Source organism: Pleurodeles waltl, chromosome 1_1 (assembly GCF_031143425.1).
Source record: "Pleurodeles waltl isolate 20211129_DDA chromosome 1_1, aPleWal1.hap1.20221129, whole genome shotgun sequence".
Lineage (NCBI taxonomy): Eukaryota > Metazoa > Chordata > Amphibia > Caudata > Salamandridae > Pleurodeles > Pleurodeles waltl.
The window spans coordinates 369,637,609-369,656,884 of NC_090436.1; the positions used below are offsets into that span (position 1 = coordinate 369,637,609).

General features: G+C 45.2%; 2 protein-coding genes across 4 annotated transcripts in view; both read left to right on the forward strand.

Moving 5' to 3' along the window:
- The window catches only part of MAST4 (microtubule associated serine/threonine kinase family member 4), a 1,720,607-nt gene that overhangs the window by 247,734 nt on the left and 1,453,597 nt on the right, over positions 1–19,276 (forward strand). The window lies entirely within an intron of this gene.
- The window catches only part of LOC138291414 (uncharacterized), a 163,921-nt gene that overhangs the window by 41,078 nt on the left and 103,567 nt on the right, over positions 1–19,276 (forward strand). The window contains exons 3-4 of the mRNA XM_069230316.1: positions 51–164; positions 910–1,125. Coding sequence (XP_069086417.1) covers positions 51–164; positions 910–1,125 — 330 coding nt within the window. The remainder of the gene's footprint in view (positions 1–50; positions 165–909; positions 1,126–19,276) is intronic.

Here is a 19,276-nt window from a genome sequence, read left to right on the forward strand (position 1 = left end):
GGCAGTGGCAGCATCAAACTGCATTAACAGACTCTTTTTTTCATCTATAGTCTTCCAAGTGTGGTGGCAGTAATTTCAACAAAAAAGTCATTGTTTGGCCTAGAACTCTTTACTTTGAAAATCCACCAAAAGGGTTGACATACATCAAGCTGGGCACGGTGCTGGTTAGTGGCAGACTGAACTCATGTCCATACTCTGTCACACTATCCCTGGGATTGCACATGTTATGATATTTTACAGGGTGCGATCGACAGGGCTGGCTTTAGCACTAGTGCCACCAGGATCGGCAGTCTTTGTTGGTACACCTGAATGACCGCCTCCTTCCCAGATTCTCTCACTACCACCCTCCTAGAGTGCCCTGTGTCTTCCCATAGCCCTCATCTTGCATGGCTTCCATCTGTTTTATAGCACTACTCATACCAGTGTAGGGTATAAGAGCACTTTACATCATACATATATTATGCAGATAGAATGACTCATACATGTGTAAATCAGTCTATAGGAAATGTTAGATAAAACAATGAGGATTATAAGGTGTAGGAATAACACATCATCAACATTAGTACGCAGTATATTTTAAGAGTATTTGGTCTGCAGAAACACAAACTCGGGAATTAAAATGTACCATAGTGGTTGGGCTTGGCTTTACTAAGGATGTATTTCCACCTGAATGAACCCTTGAATAAAAAACATAATGTAGAAACGTGTACCATGCAGTTTGCATGCAGCTCAATGGTGACAGTTCATAGGTCACTGTGCTGTGGGAAAAGCGCCCGCCCCGCAGTGGGGGGGGCGCGTCCCGTTAGGAGACGGGGCCTCCAAGGCCGTGGGGCACTCCCCCCCCTTTCCTTCTGCCGGGGGTGCCGGAGTTCGGCCGGATTTCCGCCCTGGCGCCTCGCGAGGCGTTAGGGCGGAAGTCAATCCTGCAGGGGGCATGACGTGGGGCCGGCGTTCGCCGTGCGCCGGTTCCGGCCGGCGCATACTGGTGGGGGGCTATTTAAAGGCCCCCCCAAGAAGGCTAGACCTTCTTTTCCTGTGTGCGGCGGCGGGACCTGGCGTGCGGCCCGCGATTGGAGTGTCGGTCGGCTCGCAGTTGTGGCAGCTGGAGTTGATCAGCGATCATGCGTGAGTCCCGACGTGCCTTTGTGGAACGAAAATATCTATCAGACCAACCGGTGATCGATCTGCTAACCTGATGCGCCTGATCGGGGTGAGGCTATTGCAGTATCGCAGGAGGTAGGGGTCTGCACTAGGAGGGTGGGAAGAAGCCTACTCTCACCGGGAGGGTAGCTCTCTGAGCATGACTGAGCTTGCGCTCCGGGCCGGGGAGGCAGAGCGTCAGCACTCCTGCCGTTCCATACCTGCTGGTGTGACCCTGTGCTCGGTGGGCCGTTCGGGCCTGCTTTCTCTGTAGCACCCCCGGTGTGTACTAGGCTCGTGCTGGTGTGCTCCCCAGACGGGGTCATAGCTGCGGCTGCCGATGGGTAATTTTTAGACCCGGAATAGGAATTACCAGGCTCGTCGCTCTGGTTTCTGCTGGACCAGGGCACAGTGCTCAGGAGGCCTTGCATTTGCCTCGCGCTCAGGCGTGGTTTTTAAGTGGTCGAATGGTGCCTGCCTTTGTTAAAAGCTTCACTTCAAAAGCAAACACGTAGATTTTGGGTACACCTGTCTGTGTATACGTATAAAGAACATTATTTACGAGTGGCTTAATTAGTTGTTAACTACCACTGAGCTACACAGCCCTCTTCCAAACTGAATATTGATCAATCGGTCTAACGCGCAGGATAATGATTCCAGTCTCCTGCTGCCAAGGCAGTGAACTCTCTCTTTTGGTTTCTTCTTTTGTGTGTTTATTTGCTTAGAACTTTAAACATGACTTCGAGGCCATTAGGTAGAGGGTCAGGGTTTTCTCGGAGAAGGCTCATTGGTCTATCGTATACGAGTTCCATCTAGAGATAAAATCTAACCACTGACTCGTGGTGTATTGGAATCTATTTTGGGTTGTTTAGCTCCGAAATTAAGAGCGAGTGTTGCATCCTGAACATGTTTTCAAGACCAAAAACAGACCCATTTCCGAAAGTCTCCATACACTAGTATTCAGTGCTTATGTGTCATCCCTCTCACTCCATTTTGCTTCGGGACTTGCAAGCAGGCACGGGGATTAACACTGTCGAGGTTGGAGCCGGGAGCCCGGTTAGAGCCGGTTAGAGTCTCGGCGCCATCTCAACATTCTGTTATAAGCGAATTAGTCAACCTTCCCGTGGTTTAGCTACAAGTAAAAATCGGGCATTGTGTAAAGAAATTTTGGGGCTGGGGTGAGGCACTGCAATTATGCCCTCGAGCAGAGTTCGCTTTATAGAAAAATAGAGAAATTACGATGTATTTTCACACATGGCATGGAGGCACTAGGCAAACAGAGCACGTCACTCACACGGCTCTTCTGTTCCCAGCACTCCAATAAAGTAGTGGGTAACTTTTGGGTAACGTGCTTCCGTGTCTCATCAGAGATACGAATATATAGAAATGCATTTACAATACAGTATGCACTCATGAGTCCGAAACAGGTCAAAGCAGGTTTATAATTTTAAACATCTATGAGAAATGCTTGTCTATGCTGGAATCTGGGGTTGATTGTGATGCTTACCACAGAGGCCTCAATCATTCTGAGAGTATGTGGAGAATGTTTCAAGGAGGTACTTAGTGCGTGTCGGAAATGTTTCATAGGCATTTCGTAAGCGCAGCTCCCTGCAGTGCCATCATTTGGGGATAAGCGTTAAAGGGAGTGGGTGCAACTCATGCACAACTGATATTTCCGCAAAAAAAAAAAAAAAAAAATTGTCTACAATAAACCAGGAACATGTACAGCATTGTGGAATGAGAGTTGTAGTGCCGGTGGTCAGACAATCCCAGACTGAGGCTGAGGTTGTACAATCCCAATTTAACCTGGGACTGTTGTCAAATAAATTTATTCTGCGTTTGAGACCTGAGGCCTTGCTGGACCTTTGATTTTTATCACCTCGGATTGTGTTATGATTTAACAATCTGCGTTTTTTGGTACAATTTAATATCCTTGTGTGTTCGGACATTGGATAAATCGCACATATTGCTGTGATTTAATAACCTCAGTTTGGGCTGCAGTCTGATAACTTCAGCTCACGCTGGGATGTGTGATTTCAGTTTGTGCGGCAGCACAAGACCCCCGGTTTGTGGTGTCAGTTTTCTGTTTGTGGGCTTTTTATGCGCCCTCCAGCCTCTGGTGGGGTGAAGCGACCTCCAGTCTCCAGTGGGAAGCCTTAGTTTCTGCTGTAGTGTGATACCCCCAGATGGTGCTGTGGTGAGGCCCTACATTCCCAGCATGGGGCGTGCTGTTGTGCTGTTTCCCACGTGACTCGTGCATTGCATAATTCTTTAGCAAGAAGTAATGTCCATAGCGACAATTTTCTTTTTACGTAACTAGATAGTTTGGTGGCTAAGGTGTACAAAATAATGTCCCTGTTCAGGGCTTGAGGCTACACAGGGCAGTACAAACAAACACATTAATTTATCTTGAAATATTAACGTTTGTATGAATATGCAGCAGAGGAGACGGAAGGTTGAAAACAGGATCCAGATGAAGGATTGGTTGGCACGACTAGTGATATTAAGCAGTTCTAGGCGCTAACCTGTTTTGTGTGTACTAGGCGTGGAGCACTTGCTGCCCTAGGGTGTACTGGGCATAGATTCCAGTTTGGCGCCAAGGGGGTCTTGGATGCTATCCAGTTCTTGGGATTCATGTGCTTTGGCTTTTCAAACCATTTTGATGTGGATATCTGCGGCTAGAGGGCACGCTTGGGGTGGGTTTTTTGTGCGCTCTGGGTTATGCTGGCCCTCTCAGTGTGGGCACTCCTTTCCTGCATGTGGGTTTCTTACTCTTATTGTTTGCTGGGTTAGTTCTGGCTGTGGGTGAGCTTTCATGATGAGCTATGAGAGAGCGCTCTGGAGATGAGCCTGTGGCGGTGTGAATTCCGCACTAGGCTTGTGAGTGGGTTATACAAGTGTTCAGTCTTCATGTACATGTGATATGGGCTACTGAAAGGTCTGCTCTCACCGCAAAAGCCTGGCCTGCTAGTGTTAAGTATGGTCATCCTCACACCCCCTGTCATTACCAAGAGGGCCACGCCTTTAATAAAATAAACATGTGCCCTTCACTCTCAACATCCTGACGCACGCCAGCGTTCTGTCTGCACTGTATCAAGTACATTTGAGAGGAACTGTACAAGGTGGCAGTCGTTGTTCACTGGATTTTAGGATGCATAGATCCTGACACAAGCGGTGTGCCCCTAGTGAGAGCCTTATTTACAAAAGATGGCTGATGCATGTGACCATTCAGTTTTCAATGGTTTTGTGCTATTTGAAAAGTGCTTATCCTTTGCATTGTCTCTAAGATTCCTGAAACTTGTTTTATGGGGCTCTTCGCTGAGTTTGTACGCGGTTCTGCTTGCTGACCACGGGCAACATGCACCACACCAGGCAATAACATTTGGGGCTTGAAAATAGCCATTGGGTGGTCTCCTGAAGTGCCACGTGCCTGAGTACAAATTCGGGCCTATATGCAGCCCTGTTGAATGGGTTTAGTCCATTTGGTAATTTTAAAAGTGGGGCCACCCTTCAATTGACATCATTAATAAGAAAACTAGGGGCAGGGACGAGGTCAGCGGTTAGGCCTCACAAAAAGGCAATGGCGGCGCCATATACTCCCTTGGCACAGGAGCAATTTTCCCCAGCAATAATTGGAGGGGGCATTACATATAGGTAATTTAGGGTGCCGAGTTAACATGGCTCACCGCAGGATTTGCAATAGAACATGATGCTACTCTGCGTCTGTCGGTGTTCTCCAACCTTTAAAGCCTGGGCGGTAGAAACAGAACCCCAGTCATATACGGAATTTCTAAATGGGCTCCTGGGGTTGGGATAGCTTGACCAGCTAGGGTTTGCATTATTACCTGTAGTGCACTTCCAGCATTTAAGGAAGGTCTGGCAAGAAATAGGGTGGGAAGGCTCCTTAACACCCTGATGGTGCCACAATGTCTGCATCTTAGGTAACTAGCAATGGGAGCTGGTAGATGGAGCTTCTGTTGTCCTTTGGTTGCATCGCGGGGTGAAAGGCTGATACACAAACATATTTCATTGCCTTAGTGGCTCGAATTGAGGGGGATGGGGGCTCCTGCCCCGGGCCACCCTATCTCTCACCTATGGCGGGTGAGATACACAATCATTTGGGAGCCCATCCCTTCATCCTTTTGAGGTCAGATCAATGAATACCAATTTTACAGTAACCAAGCTACTGCGAGTCCGTAAATGACTCGGGCAATTCAAAGAGGTACCCGTATGATACCTAGTTAGTTCCTTGTCCTTGGGTTCATCAGTATGTTTGGCAAATAAACATATCTCTTCGTTCCGTGAATGGGCACTGTTTCATCATGTGGTGTTGGCAGAGAGGCACCGATGTGCGCCAGCATGACTGCACTCACATCTCATGTGTAATTGCACAGCTTACACGAGCCCCTCGCTGGGTCAATTGCAGGTTGTCTCTCTCTTCCTCATCTTAGCGGGTCGTCTCTCTCTCGCCCTGTCACTGGAACCCCTGTGGTCCCACTCCCTAGGAGGCCTGTTCCGGCCAGAACCCTATGATGCTTCAGCAACATTCTGCTGGGACCACGGCAAGCAGCTGCTCACTTGACTTATAGGCATCCTGTTGGTGGGCAGTTGAAATCTGTAAGGCAGTAACCCCCATTTCCTGTGGGAGAGGGGTGCACTTCCTCAGCAAAGGTTTTCCTTCACACGGGTGAAGATGAACGGGTTCGGTATTAGCTCTCTTCAGACAGGGCGGCGGACTCAGGAATAACTGCGGCTCCCAACTGGTTATTTGGCGGTCATTTCTTCAAGGGGCGGATGCCGCGGCGGCAAACGCCGGTATGTTCTCAGGGGAAGCAGGAGCAAGCGGCTAGGGGCCTCCCCCTGTTTGCTGCTGGCGTTGTATGCAGCCGGTGATGCATTGGAAATTACTATTCTGCTTCGCTTATGCCTCGCTTCTGTTAAACACACTCATGCTTGTTTTCTTCTGTTTCAGTAGCAGGATGGTTTATGAGTGCTCAGTCACTCCTTTGTCTGGCAGGCGGCTTACAGGTTGCCTCCGCTCCGTAAGCCCATGCCGGCAGGGGATGCGCAGCATACACTGTGGTGATCGTCGGGCTGAGAGTCGCTCACCTACATCGACTGGTCCTGAAGGTGAAGGGGGGCGGGGGACTTCTGTTCCCAGACCTCTTTGCCGTATACAGGTGAGACTTGGTCAGCCCCCTTTTTTTGGGTGGGGTGGGCGAAGGACCTTTTGGGCCCTGGTCGCCCTTGTGGCGGAAATTGAGATAAAAAATGTGACTAGAAACAATAGGAGGGGTTCCCCAAGGTGGGGCCCCCAGGAGGACATCTGGGATAGGATCCTGAAGTTCTGAGCCAACCAGCGGATGTACACACCAGATCAGGGGGTAAGAGACCTCAGATCGCTGGGGGAGAACATGGGGCTCCAGCTCTTGGCTCCCCCCATTACACCCCAGGGCTGATTGGTGTTTGGAGGGGGGGCGGAACCCGAAACTGGAGGACAAGGTACCGTGTAGTCGGGGTAACCGTCCCTCCTAGGGATACAGGTGACACATGGGTCACCTGTGTGGTCCAAATGGTGGTTCAGGACAGGAAGGGATCCTGTCAGATTGGTTATGGTCACAAGAATTTCTCAGTAACATGTAAATAAAAACTGTTTTCCCTGTTGACTAACCTTGTCATGCTTGCTATTTGATGTTTGGCTTATTGAAGTTATGAGTCATTTTGAATTATGTCTTTTTGAAATAAAAGATACTTCTTCCAACGAGTAAAGCTTGTCGTCTCGTGTATTCCTGGCGTGGGGAGTGTGGGCCGTTTTGGAGGCCTCCGGATCGTAGGGAAAAGCGCCCGCCCCGCAGTGGGGGGGGCGCGTCCCGTTAGGAGACGGGGCCTCCAAGGCCCTGGGGCACTCCCCCCCCTTTCCTTCTGCCGGGGGTGCCGGAGTTCGGCCGGATTTCCGCCCTGGCGCCTCGCGAGGCGTTAGGGCGGAAGTCAATCCTGCAGGGGGCATGACGTGGGGCCGGCGTTCGCCGTGCGCCGGTTCCGGCCGGCGCATACTGGTGGGGGGCTATTTAAAGGCCCCCCCAAGAAGGCTAGACCTTCTTTTCCTGTGTGCGGCGGCGGGACCTGGCGTGCGGCCCGCGATTGTCCCACCCACCCTCTCCTTTATGTTTAGTAGTTTGGAAAGAAGTTGGGAAATTGAGATAAAAAATGTGACTAGAAACAATAGGAGGGGTTCCCCAAGGTGGGGCCCCCAGGAGGACATCTGGGATAGGATCCTGAAGTTCTGAGCCAACCAGCGGATGTACACACCAGATCAGGGGGTAAGAGACCTCAGATCGCTGGGGGAGAACATGGGGCTCCAGCTCTTGGCTCCCCCCATTACACCCCAGGGCTGATTGGTGTTTGGAGGGGGGGGCGGAACCCGAAACTGGAGGACAAGGTACCGTGTAGTCGGGGTAACCGTCCCTCCTAGGGATACAGGTGACACATGGGTCACCTGTGTGGTCCAAATGGTGGTTCAGGACAGGAAGGGATCCTGTCAGATTGGTTATGGTCACAAGAATTTCTCAGTAACATGTAAATAAAAACTGTTTTCCCTGTTGACTAACCTTGTCATGCTTGCTATTTGATGTTTGGCTTATTGAAGTTATGAGTCATTTTGAATTATGTCTTTTTGAAATAAAAGATACTTCTTCCAACGAGTAAAGCTTGTCGTCTCGTGTATTCCTGGCGTGGGGAGTGTGGGCCGTTTTGGAGGCCTCCGGATCGTAATTAAGGTTGTAACTTATGAACTGCAAGTAACAAAAGGATCTCTGTGACAAAAGTAGTAACCCCATGAGCTGTACACATAAAATATAGATCTGCAATCTGCATGGTACACGTTCTTTACGGCAGCCGTATTGACCCTCTCTGGTACTTTAAGATGAGTCAAAACTGCAATTAGATAAAACTCCAATCTCCCTCCAGCAAGAACATTAATCACCAGAGTTAACTAGGCATTTTAATTGTCGCCTCAAAACTGCGCAAGGAACTCTGCAGGAGGTGCTTTTAAACCTGTAAGTTAATTCTATTAACTGCGCCAGGTCAGCGTTGGGTGTGGTTGCACCGTTCGCGCCGCCTTAAAGCTGGCCCTGGCGATCAGTGGTGGCCAGGTGGTGCCCCGAGTAGGGACAATGTTGGAAACTATTCCTGAGTGAATTAAATATACAACTTTGTGTTTGGTTGGTAAAGTTCTTGCTTGATTACTCCTTACACATATGTTCCTTGGCAGGTGGTACTGCCCATATGGGGGATACAGATGCTAAATATGTGAATTTTTATGCCAACATTATGTGCTTTGTCAAGTGACGTAAGAGAAGTGTACGATATATTACACAGCATCTATTTACAAAATCAATCTGTAAAGCTTGCACCATGACATTTTACTCTACTGTGAAGTAAACCTGAGCTATGTTTGAATACCACAGACGTGTGAAATCTCCGCCTTTTCTAACTTGCTGTGGGTTAGTAAACGTTTTCGCCTCTATTTGTGTTCCCATACCACTTACCAGACTAACGTTTGTCACCTTCAACCCATGGGAGACTGTTGATGTGCGAGGTGGTCTGCCAGTGTGCGGCCCTCCTTTGTCCTGGAAGTGACGCACGGTTGAAGGAAGCCTGGGGTACTCACGCAGAAGGGCCTGCGTTTGAATGTGCATTTGCTCACCCTTTGGCATTGTTTGCCTCTACTGCGGTGTCATCAGTGGTTCTGTCTTACCTCCTGTGATGTCATTGACACTCATTTACCCCTACACAACGGAGAACTACTCCTAAGAGCTATTAGTGGATGCTCTTGTTTTGCCACAATTTTACAAAACGGGTTCTCAGTCTGAGATGCCAGAAATGGGGTTAGCATGTGTTAGTGACATCATAACGGCAGTTTTTTTTTTTTTTTTTAAACAGTTTTTTTTTCAGGGATTATTCCTTAATTGAGATAATGTCAGGGTTCATAAACACTTAAGCAATGCATGCCCGAGGAAGTGAAGTTTGTAGTGATGAAATGTACAGACCCAGTCTAAGGGAGTAGTTGGTTCACGAGTTTCCCACAGAGGTTTAGTAAATAGTGTCCTGAAATATCAAAAGTTACTCTGATCTCCTTGTGAGTATTTCACAGGCGTCATTCTACTGCCGGTGATGGTAGGCCTCCATTCCCGTCCACGTATGCGTTGTGGCTGTTTCTCAGTTTGTCATGGCTGCGCAGTGCCTCGTCTAAACTGGGGTACACCCTGGCCCTGTTCTGCTACCGCCCTGAGTGCAGGGTTTTTAACTAAAATAGCAGTGCTGTCATGATACAGTTTACAGGCTGAGGTAATGGGAGTAAACCTGGGCTTACCATGCAGCTTTCCATGGAGGCTGGGTTTTGAGTACAGTAGTAAACATGTGGCATTGTTTCATGAGCATCTTTACCGGGAAGCAGGGTGGTTAAGCCAGTCAGGGAGTGGTTGCTTTGACATTTGTTCTGTCAGAGCTAGTTTGGCAAAAGTCGCTAAAAGCCAGCATAAATCGTTTACTGGAGTTTTAACTCTCTAATGTCTTTTTCGTGTAATGCCATATGGCGTTGTTGTCGTTAGTTGAAGTCTACCCCCTCCAGAGTGTAAAAGAAAGTAACTCGTTTTTGGCCACCGGTGTTTGCGTGTTTGTTTATTTAAGCATTAAATATTTCAGTAAGTAATATAGGCTTTTTATGTTTCAAGCATCCAATGAAAAATATTTAAAAAGAGCTGTGTGGGTGTTGGAGAAAAGGAAGAAAAAATACTTTCTGAAGATAAAAGTAACGAAATATTTTTTGGCACACGATTTTTACTCTTTTGGTATCTAGTGGTGCAACTGCTGCATGTTGCAAAAAGGGTTCCTATGATGAAGAGGGACCATCAGCTTTTGCTCCCACACAGTAGTTCCTGATGCGATGCGTTTCTTAAGGCAAGCCTTTCGTTTCCTGAATCTGTACTTCCAATTTATGAAGCCTGAATAGGCGCAAGCTGGATTTGATCATGGGTCATGTTTGTTCTGTTGAACATAGTGCACTATGGCATCAAACATCTCTCCTGTGGCCAGTTATGTAGGTCAGCTTTGGTTAGTTTGGGGACCGGAGCACTAACTTTTTTAATGACATAGCATTACTTGCTTTTTTTTCAAATCGTTTTTTGTGTTGTCCCACATAAAATAGTACTTTCAGTGTATCCACTGGCAATTAGTGAGGTGCCCCTTCTTCCAAACATGTCTTTCAATCTTTCCCAGCTGTAGAAAAATATGTTCAATGGCAGGTGTGGCTGTAGATACACATGCTTTGCATAAATCCGCAATCTAATGTTGGGATTTGAGTGTTACAAGTTGTTTTTCTTCGAGAATGTTTTTGAGTCACAAGATTGAGTGACTCCTCCCCTCGGTGATAGTGTGCATGGGCATTGAGTTCTTTGTTAGATTGTTTTCTCTCAGCCTTCTGGCTTGGACGTGTTTCTCTTGCTCTGGTAGATCTCGGTTCGGTCTCTTTCGAACTTTCCTTTCCAACTTTCTTTCAATGACAGTATATTATTTCAATCGTGCATTTCCACACTTAAACTAATCGATCCGATTTTCAGCTTCAAGTTTGGTTCAATGCCCTTCTTGGGCCTATTCTGTCAAGTGCTGTCGAAAAATGCTGGGCTAATGGAACAAACTTGGTTTAGGTTCTGTCCTCAATGCCACTCCAAGTTCCCGCATACAGCTCAACTCTTGGTGTGTAACTTGTGCTTGTCACCCAGAACGTAAAGAGGAGACCTGCAACACCTGTAGGTCTTTTTCGATCAAGATGAATCTCCGGAATCGAAGACCGCGTCGGTTGGAGACGACGTTGAAGACACTGGACGATACTCCTGACACCTTCAGAGAGGAACATGCACAAGAGGATATTGGACATCAGACAGCCCTCTCGATCCAGACTCTAAGTTGAACGAAGATTCTGACATCAAGAGCCAGTCAATTCCAGCAGCACAGTACATGAGTACACCAGCTCCTTCATCTCACATTAAGGTGTTGAAAAAAGACTTCCAAGCTGCTCATCGGTCCACCACTGCCTTTGGGCCATGGTAGGATTGGAAACTTACATTTGGATACCCCACCCTCCGGGTCGGCACCAAAAGTTGCCTAGACCAAGATGTCTTCAGCACCAACCAAAGACTCAACAGCATCCCAACCAATCTCCGGATCGAGTCTAGCTTTGGATTCAAGCACATCGGCTTCGGAGCAGACACCTTTGGTTTGAAAAAAAGTTAAATTACAAAAATGTTGAACCGAAAATTATGCTTTCCAAAGACTCCACAACTTCAGATGAAGGGACTCCACCAATGGAGCCTATTATAGAAGTAATTAACACTAGTCAGCACAAGATACATATACAAAAGGGAATGGGAAAAATAATTGCTTATCCTCCTGTTCCAACTAAAAGGAGACTTAAATTTCAAGAAACATTGGACACCGCTCCTCCTCCTAAAAAAGTTTCCAAGGACAAAGATCAGGCTCCAGGTCAACCTCAGCCTTCTCCCACTCACCCTCCTGTACTTACTCCTACTCCACCACCACAATCTCCCACATCTTTCATACAGCAACAGTTCTCTCCATAAGGGTCATTATCACCTCATAGAAATGACTTGGGTGATGCTCTACAAGATGTAAATCCAGGGGATTTATGTGATCCAGATCCCATACTCCCTAATGACCCTGTTTTATATCCAGCAAGGCCTTCACTTCCTGAGGATACAACAGCATACAACCAGGTTATTGCAAGGGCAGCAGCATTCCATAATGTACATATCCACACTGACCCTAGCAAAGAGTATTTCCTCTTTGATACCTAAACCAACACTCACAAAGAGTCAGTTCCTACCCATGCTGCCAGGTATGCTTGGACATGCCACAGAGATCTTCAAGGAACCTGTTAGGGCAAGAGTGATTACACCAAGGGTTGATTTTATAAAAAAAAACAAAAAAACAAAAACAAAGGGGCACCCTCCGATCCAACACTTATAAAAATCACAACTACCTCCAGATTCTATAGTAGTAAGCGTGGCACAAAAGCTTGCTAATAGTCAGTCTACAGGAGATGCTCCTCCTCCTGATAAGGAGAGCAAAAAACTGGATGCAGCGGGCAAAAGGGTAGCTGCTCAAGCTGCAAATCATTGGTGAATTGCAAATTCTCAGGCACTTCTGGCAAGGTATGATAGGGATGAAATGGAGGAACTGCTTCAGTATCTTCCACTTGAACATCGAAAAAGGCATCAGGAGATGGTCTCAAAAGGGCAGGCCATCTCAAACAATTCAATTAGATGTGCCATTGATGCAGCGGATACAGCAGCACGTGGTGTAAACACTGGTATTATTATAAGAAGGCATGCTTGGTTGAGGTGCTCAGGCTTTAAGCCAGAAATACAACAGGTAGTTCTCAACGAGCCTTTCAATAAAGGACACTTATTTGGCCCAGAGGTTGATACCACTATTGACATGCTCAAAAAAGACTCATAAACATCTAAAGCTATGGGAGCCTTACTAACTGCACCAACTAGGGGTAATTTCTGTAGGCCACAATTTAGGGGTGTTTCAAGACATCATCTGCCAAGCCTTCCATCTCCCAAACCAAACAAGGAGCACATTTGTACAGTAGAGGTTCCTTCAGAGGCTTTTACAGGGGCGCAAATGATAGAGGCAGAGGTAAAGCATCCACCTCTCGAGTTTGTGCCTCAAATACAAGACAGTGAATTTTCACAAATCCCCATAATGCACACCTCTCCAGTGGGGCGGAAGACTAGAAAATGTCTATCCCCAATGGTCCAACATCACCACAGATCAATGGGTTCTATCAATTATCCAACATGGCTATTGTCTAGAACTCATTTCCACTCCCCCAAATAGTTCCCCCGTGTTCACAAACTCTCACATGATCATCTCAGTCTCTTAAAAGAAGAGGTACTATCCATTCTTCACAAAGGGGCTAGAGAACCAGTTCCCCTATCTCAACAAGGGTTAGGAGTGTATTCCCTATTCTTCCTTATACCAAAGAAAGATGGCTCATTAAGACCAATTCTGGATCTCTGACCTCTCAACCCATACATACTTTCAGAGCATTTTCATATGGTCACTCTGCAAGATGTTATTCCCCTATTACAGCAAGGAGATTATGTGACCGCATTAGATCTCAAAGATGCTTATTGTCACATTCCCATACACCCAGCACATCGTAAAAATCTCTGATGTGTCATTGCGGGAAAACATTTGGAGTAACAGGTCCCAGGGTATTCACAAAATGCTTAGCGGTAGTGGCTGCATTCCTCAGAAGACAACATATGCACGTTTTCCCATACTTGGACGATTGGCTCATCAAAGCCAAAACCATCCAACAATGTCAGAAGCATACTCAGTACACAGTAAACCTTTTACACACTTTGGGATTTACAATCAACTTTTTCAAATCCCATCTCTAACCCTCAGAGATACAGCCTTATCTGGGAGCAATTCTCAATACTAACTCAGGGTTGGCATATCCAAACCCAGCACGGATTCAAGCTTTCCAAACTCTTCTGTCTCAATTACAGGAGAACCATACTTATACAGTGAAACTAGTGATGCAGCTATTAGGGATGATGGCTTCCTGTACTGCCATCATTCCTCATTCCAGACTACACATGCATCCATGACAGCAGTGTCTGTCCCCTCAGGGGTCTTAGTCACAGTGTCATCTTCAGAACCTAATGTTGTTGGACTCACCACACTCTGCAATGGTGGAATCACACCAACCTTTCAAAGGGGCGGCCCTTTCAAGACCCTGTGCTTCAGATTACTCACTACAGATGCATCATAGGTAGGCTGGGGAGCTCACTTCAACAACCTTAGAATACAAGGCAGTTGGGATCCCATTCAACAAACTTATCACATCAACTACTTGGAGTTACAAGCAGTCTTTCTAGCGCTCAAAGCATTTCTGCCATAACTCTCCCACAAAGTGGTTCTAGTCCATACAGACAACATGAATACAATGTATTTTCGGCAGAAAGGGGGCTGGGGACACTAATCTTCATTTTCCCTTCCACCTCAGACAATTTGTAAATGGATAATTCATAATCACATTCAGTTACTGGCAGAATATCTCCCAGGAATGGACAATCCGTTTGCAGACCTTCTAAGCAGGATGCAGCAACAAGTCCATGAATGGGAACTTCACCCACAAGTACTTCACCAATACTTTCGCCTCTGGGGAGCACCAGAATAGATCTCTTCGCCATTGTAGAAAATTCAAATTACCAAAACTTCATGTCCAGATATCCACATCATCAGTCTAAGGGCAATGCTCTGTGGAGGAATTGGTCAGGAATATTTGCTTACTCTTTTCCACCTCTCCCACCCATTCTATTTCTGGTTCACAAACTGAGACAAACATCACTCACCATGATCCTTGTATTCCCCACATAGGCACATCAACCTTTGTACACAACACTATTGGATTTGTCTGTGGTTCCCCACCAGAAACCTCCCAACAGACCAGACCTTTATTTTTGACTCAAAAGTGAAGTCAAATCAGACATCCAAACTCCGAAACCCTCAATCTTGCGATATGGATCCTCAGATCATAGTTTGGATATTTACAACTTTCCTCTGAATCTATGTACATTCTTAGAGAGGCATGTAAACCTAAAACTAGACAATTATGCTGCAAAATGGAAACATTTTGTATGCTACTGTCAACCTAAACCTATTGATCCACTCAAAGCATCAGTGCAAGACTTTGTTTGTTATCTGATACATTTACAAAAAGCAAATTTAGCATACTTGTCTATCAGACTTCATTTAGCAGCTATAGCTCTGCTTACCTCCAAAACAGACAAAATATTTCTTTGTTCAAAATTCCTGTAATTAAAGCATTTATGGAAGAACTTAAGGGGGTTATTCCGCCCAGGGTTCCTCCGGCATGGAACCTTAATATTGTCCTTACTAGACTTATTGGTCCATCATTTGAACCCATGCACTCCTTTTCTTTGCAATTTCTTTTATGGAATGTTGCCTTTGTAGTGGCTATCACTTCTCTGTAATGTGTAAGTGAATTACAAGCTTTGACTTTAAAAAAACCCTTTTTCCAAGTACATAATGATAAAGTCGTCCTAAGGACATATCCTACATTTCTCCCAAAAGTATTTTCACCATTTCACATTAACCAATCAATTGAGTTACCTGTTTTTCCTTACAGCCAGCCTCAGTCTCTGAAAGAGCTTTGCACACAATAGATGTTAAATGAGCATGTATTACATTGGCAGGACAAAGGGCCAGCTGTAGAAAAGGGTTTTTCCCATTCTGTGTCAATGGGAAAATGTGTTCGTACATATGGGTCTAAATGTTTTAGAAAATCTAATCGACTTTTTTGTAGCATTTTCAATGCCTGACAAAGGCAATCCGATTTCTAAAAATGGAATAGCTAGATGGACAGTCAAGTGATTTCAAACTTATCGGAAAGCAAAGAAACAATTACCTACAGCTCCTAGAGCACACTCTACCAGAATAAAGGTGCTTCTATTGCCTTTTTAGGTTAAGCACTATTGTGTAGATGTTTTAGCTCACCAACAAACAAATGTTGGTCAGGCAATGCTCAGGACACGTTTTCAGGCTACTCCAACTCCTACAGGCGAGCTACTGTGTACTTGGAGGGGACTGCTTTACAGTCTGTGCAAAGCATGTGTATCTACAGCCAGACATGCCATCAAATGGAATATGTTCCTTACCCACTAGACATTTCTTCGTTATATGTAGTGCTGTAGATTCACATGCGCCCTCCCTCCTGCCTGGAAACCTGTAGTTGTTGTAGTAAAATTCCTCTACAAGTATTGTATGTATGTATATACACTGCATGGACATACACATACCTCAACCAGCTGCCAGGAAAAAATCTAACAAAGGACTTAATGCCCATGCGCACTATCACCGAGAGGAGGAGTCACTCTATCTTGTGACTCAAAAACATTTTTAGAAGAAAAACAACTTGTAACACTCCAAGCCCAAAATAGGTGGTGGACTTATGCAAAGCATGTGAATCTACAGCACGACATGCCAGTAACAGATTTCTACTGGGTAAGTAACATTTTCCTTTTTATCTGGCTTTTTTTGCTTAATGTGTTTGCATTTGTATAAGGGCCATTTCACATAGTTGACCTCCTAGCCATTGAAATACTGATGATGATTCTTTGAAATTAGAACCTCTCAGTCTTGAGAGAAGTATTCAATCCATTGCTTAATTTGTGAAGTGCATACATGCACACCAGGAGCCTAAAGCTTTTCTTAGGAGCCCACTGCCAACACCAGGTCAAAGACTGTTAAATGAAAATATCCCACGGTCCCCAAACACAAGTGCTGCTGTCCATCACCTCCAACCACCTGCAGAAATTGAGTGCTGGTTAAATCTTCAATTTGCTTCCACAGCAAGGGGATGTATATGAATTACAGACCCTGAGAGTCTCTTTTCTTGGCAGTTACCAAATACTGAAACACATAATTGCTTTGTCCAGCAAGAACATCATGAGACCATTGTTGTAATTTGAAAGACCAGAATTCAGATTTATAGCCATTTGAGAGGCAAGTTGTACTCCATGCACATTTGCTTTGTTGGCCTGTGGTGTCTGTTACATTTGAATAAACAGTGTTATAGATCCTCTAGCATGCAAATCATTTCATTGTAATCAGTTATCTGGATGTTGTCAGATGCTGGATGTTGATTACTGCGTGCTGACAAACTCAGGATGAATTTGGTGACTAACCAGTTACATGGAAATCTCAAGTCACTTCACTAAGTTGCTATTCCCTTGAAGGAAGTGAAGTAGATGATTTGTTTGAGGTGTTACAACAGAGAAGTGTTAATTGTTTGCATTAAAGAGGAAAAATCCTTATTTATTCCTCAACCAGAGGTTCTATTGAAAGAAACCTTTCTTAGACATTAGTTAAGAGGGTGTCTCCATGAGTTAAAAGCTTTCTCTGAATCATACTATGCTACACATTTGTCTTACTACACTAATTCTAGGTTTGCCTTGCTAGTAAAGTGGTTACCTTGGTGGTGAGGGGTGGGTGGCTCGGAGCCTTAACCCTACCATTGTATAACATCTTAAAATACCCTGAAGACAGCAAGTCTGAATGCATAGGGTAAATCACCTTCTGCCACTATAAGGATACTGCAAGTCCACAAGGAGATTCCTGATTATATAGAGAAATTAGGCTCTCACATGAAGTGGATCTATCTTGTATATCTTTTCTAATGGAATCATACATGTATAAATCTAAATGTGGACTCTGTGTTGTCCAAAAGTCAAACGGAAGTAAATCAGTTCTGCTAGTTTCCTCTCCCTCAGAGGCTATTAGAATTCCAATTAAGCATGAAGAGTTAGTTTGCTAGAAGACGGAACTGGCACTTCTAAAGCCTTGATGACGGTTATAGTGCTAACACTGATTACTTAAATGGGGTGAGCCCTTTGGAAAGAGGTGGCACAGGTAGTATCACAAAGGGCACGAGTAACAGCTTTCCTTTTCATGTGAGTACCCAAAATGGAGACTGAAGTGATCCAAAAATATATGTCACATATTTTTATCTTTCTTCACCGCTGGGGGAAGCCTTTCCCATATCCATTCCATCATTTCTACCGGGGTGTATCTGGGGGAGGATTTGGCACTCCTGAGGTAGAAGTTTGACTTCTACCAGTTTGGATCACTGAGTTGTGCGGTAAGATGAAAAAGAAAGCCATAAAAAGGTCTAGAGTTTTGGTAGACATATTGTCTGTTCAAGTCTGAGATTCTCTTGTCACTGACTAGTGCACAGTATAAGAATTCCACCTAACCACCATCTCATCTGTACATTGCTGGACCTGTACCAAAATGTAAAGAAAGGAAGAGCATCTGCCTGGCTTGCAGAAGAAAGCTGCATGAAGGACACCTGCTTTCCTCTAGCACCCAAGGGTCAGAAATATTATGTAAGGACCATCATACTGGCCTTCAGTTCACTCCCCAATCTTGCCTGAAAGACACACATGGTAGGAGAAGATATATATCCTAAAGAAGTTCCAGTTAGCCAGTTGTGGGAGGACTGTACTAATTGTTTTGGGGAATCCTGGCTGAAGCAAAATGTGATGCCGAGGGGGCCGTCCTGATGACTTGGTGGTTGTACAAGAGACCAGGAGTGATTTTCCAAGTATCAATAAATAACGGGACTGTAGTTTTATGACTTTCTTTTGGATCCCTCTCTGGCTACACCGTCCTCCCATGCTAAAGGAAAATAAGAACCAAAATTAAGGGAATTACCAATGAATGGCTAGGGACCAGGGCTTGGTGAAGAGGTCACCCTGGTGGTGAAGTGACCTTGAATGTGACATTGTCCCACTGGAGGTTTTGTTGCCAAATCTGATTTGTTTAGCAAGAATTTGATGATGGTGTACCTGATTTCAATAGATCGTGCCTTTCCCCTGAAAACTTACCCAACTCCTGCTCTATTATGGCTTGCCTGTACTTGTACCCATGTCCTAGTCCACCGCAAACATTGACTTTGAGTAATGTTTATGTTTTTGCGGTCCTTTCTGACTTATAACTTAAAATTGCTTGTCCAGCTCCTTTATCCCGTTGCAACTACTTTTGCATAATTCTGAAAGTTATAATTTCTTCCGTTTTCTAAATCAGTTTGGGTATTTTATTGTTCCCATCTTAAATTTTGTTTGGTATAACTTGAAGTTAACTTCCATTTCTCTGGTTGAAGTACGTGTTGTCTGTGCCACTGGTACCAGGAATAATACAGAGTCATTTATTAAACTGTGTTGGGGCCTAGTAATAATATTGTTTTATTTAGTTGATAGGTCCACTCCTACCAAATTAATAACCCATTTGCTGATAAAAGCTCTGAAAGGGGACATGTATGTATTGAGAATTACTCCTTAGTAGGACTGTTTTGACAGCTTTTACCTAAGGGTTGAAATGACCAATGAATTCTGAGATTGAGGATGAATTATAAATGGTGTCAGAGTTCATGAGCATTAAGAATATCTAGGGCAGCTTTGCGTAACATCCCTAGAGTCCAACTCCATTTTGGTCAGTCCCCTAACTCCATCTCGGA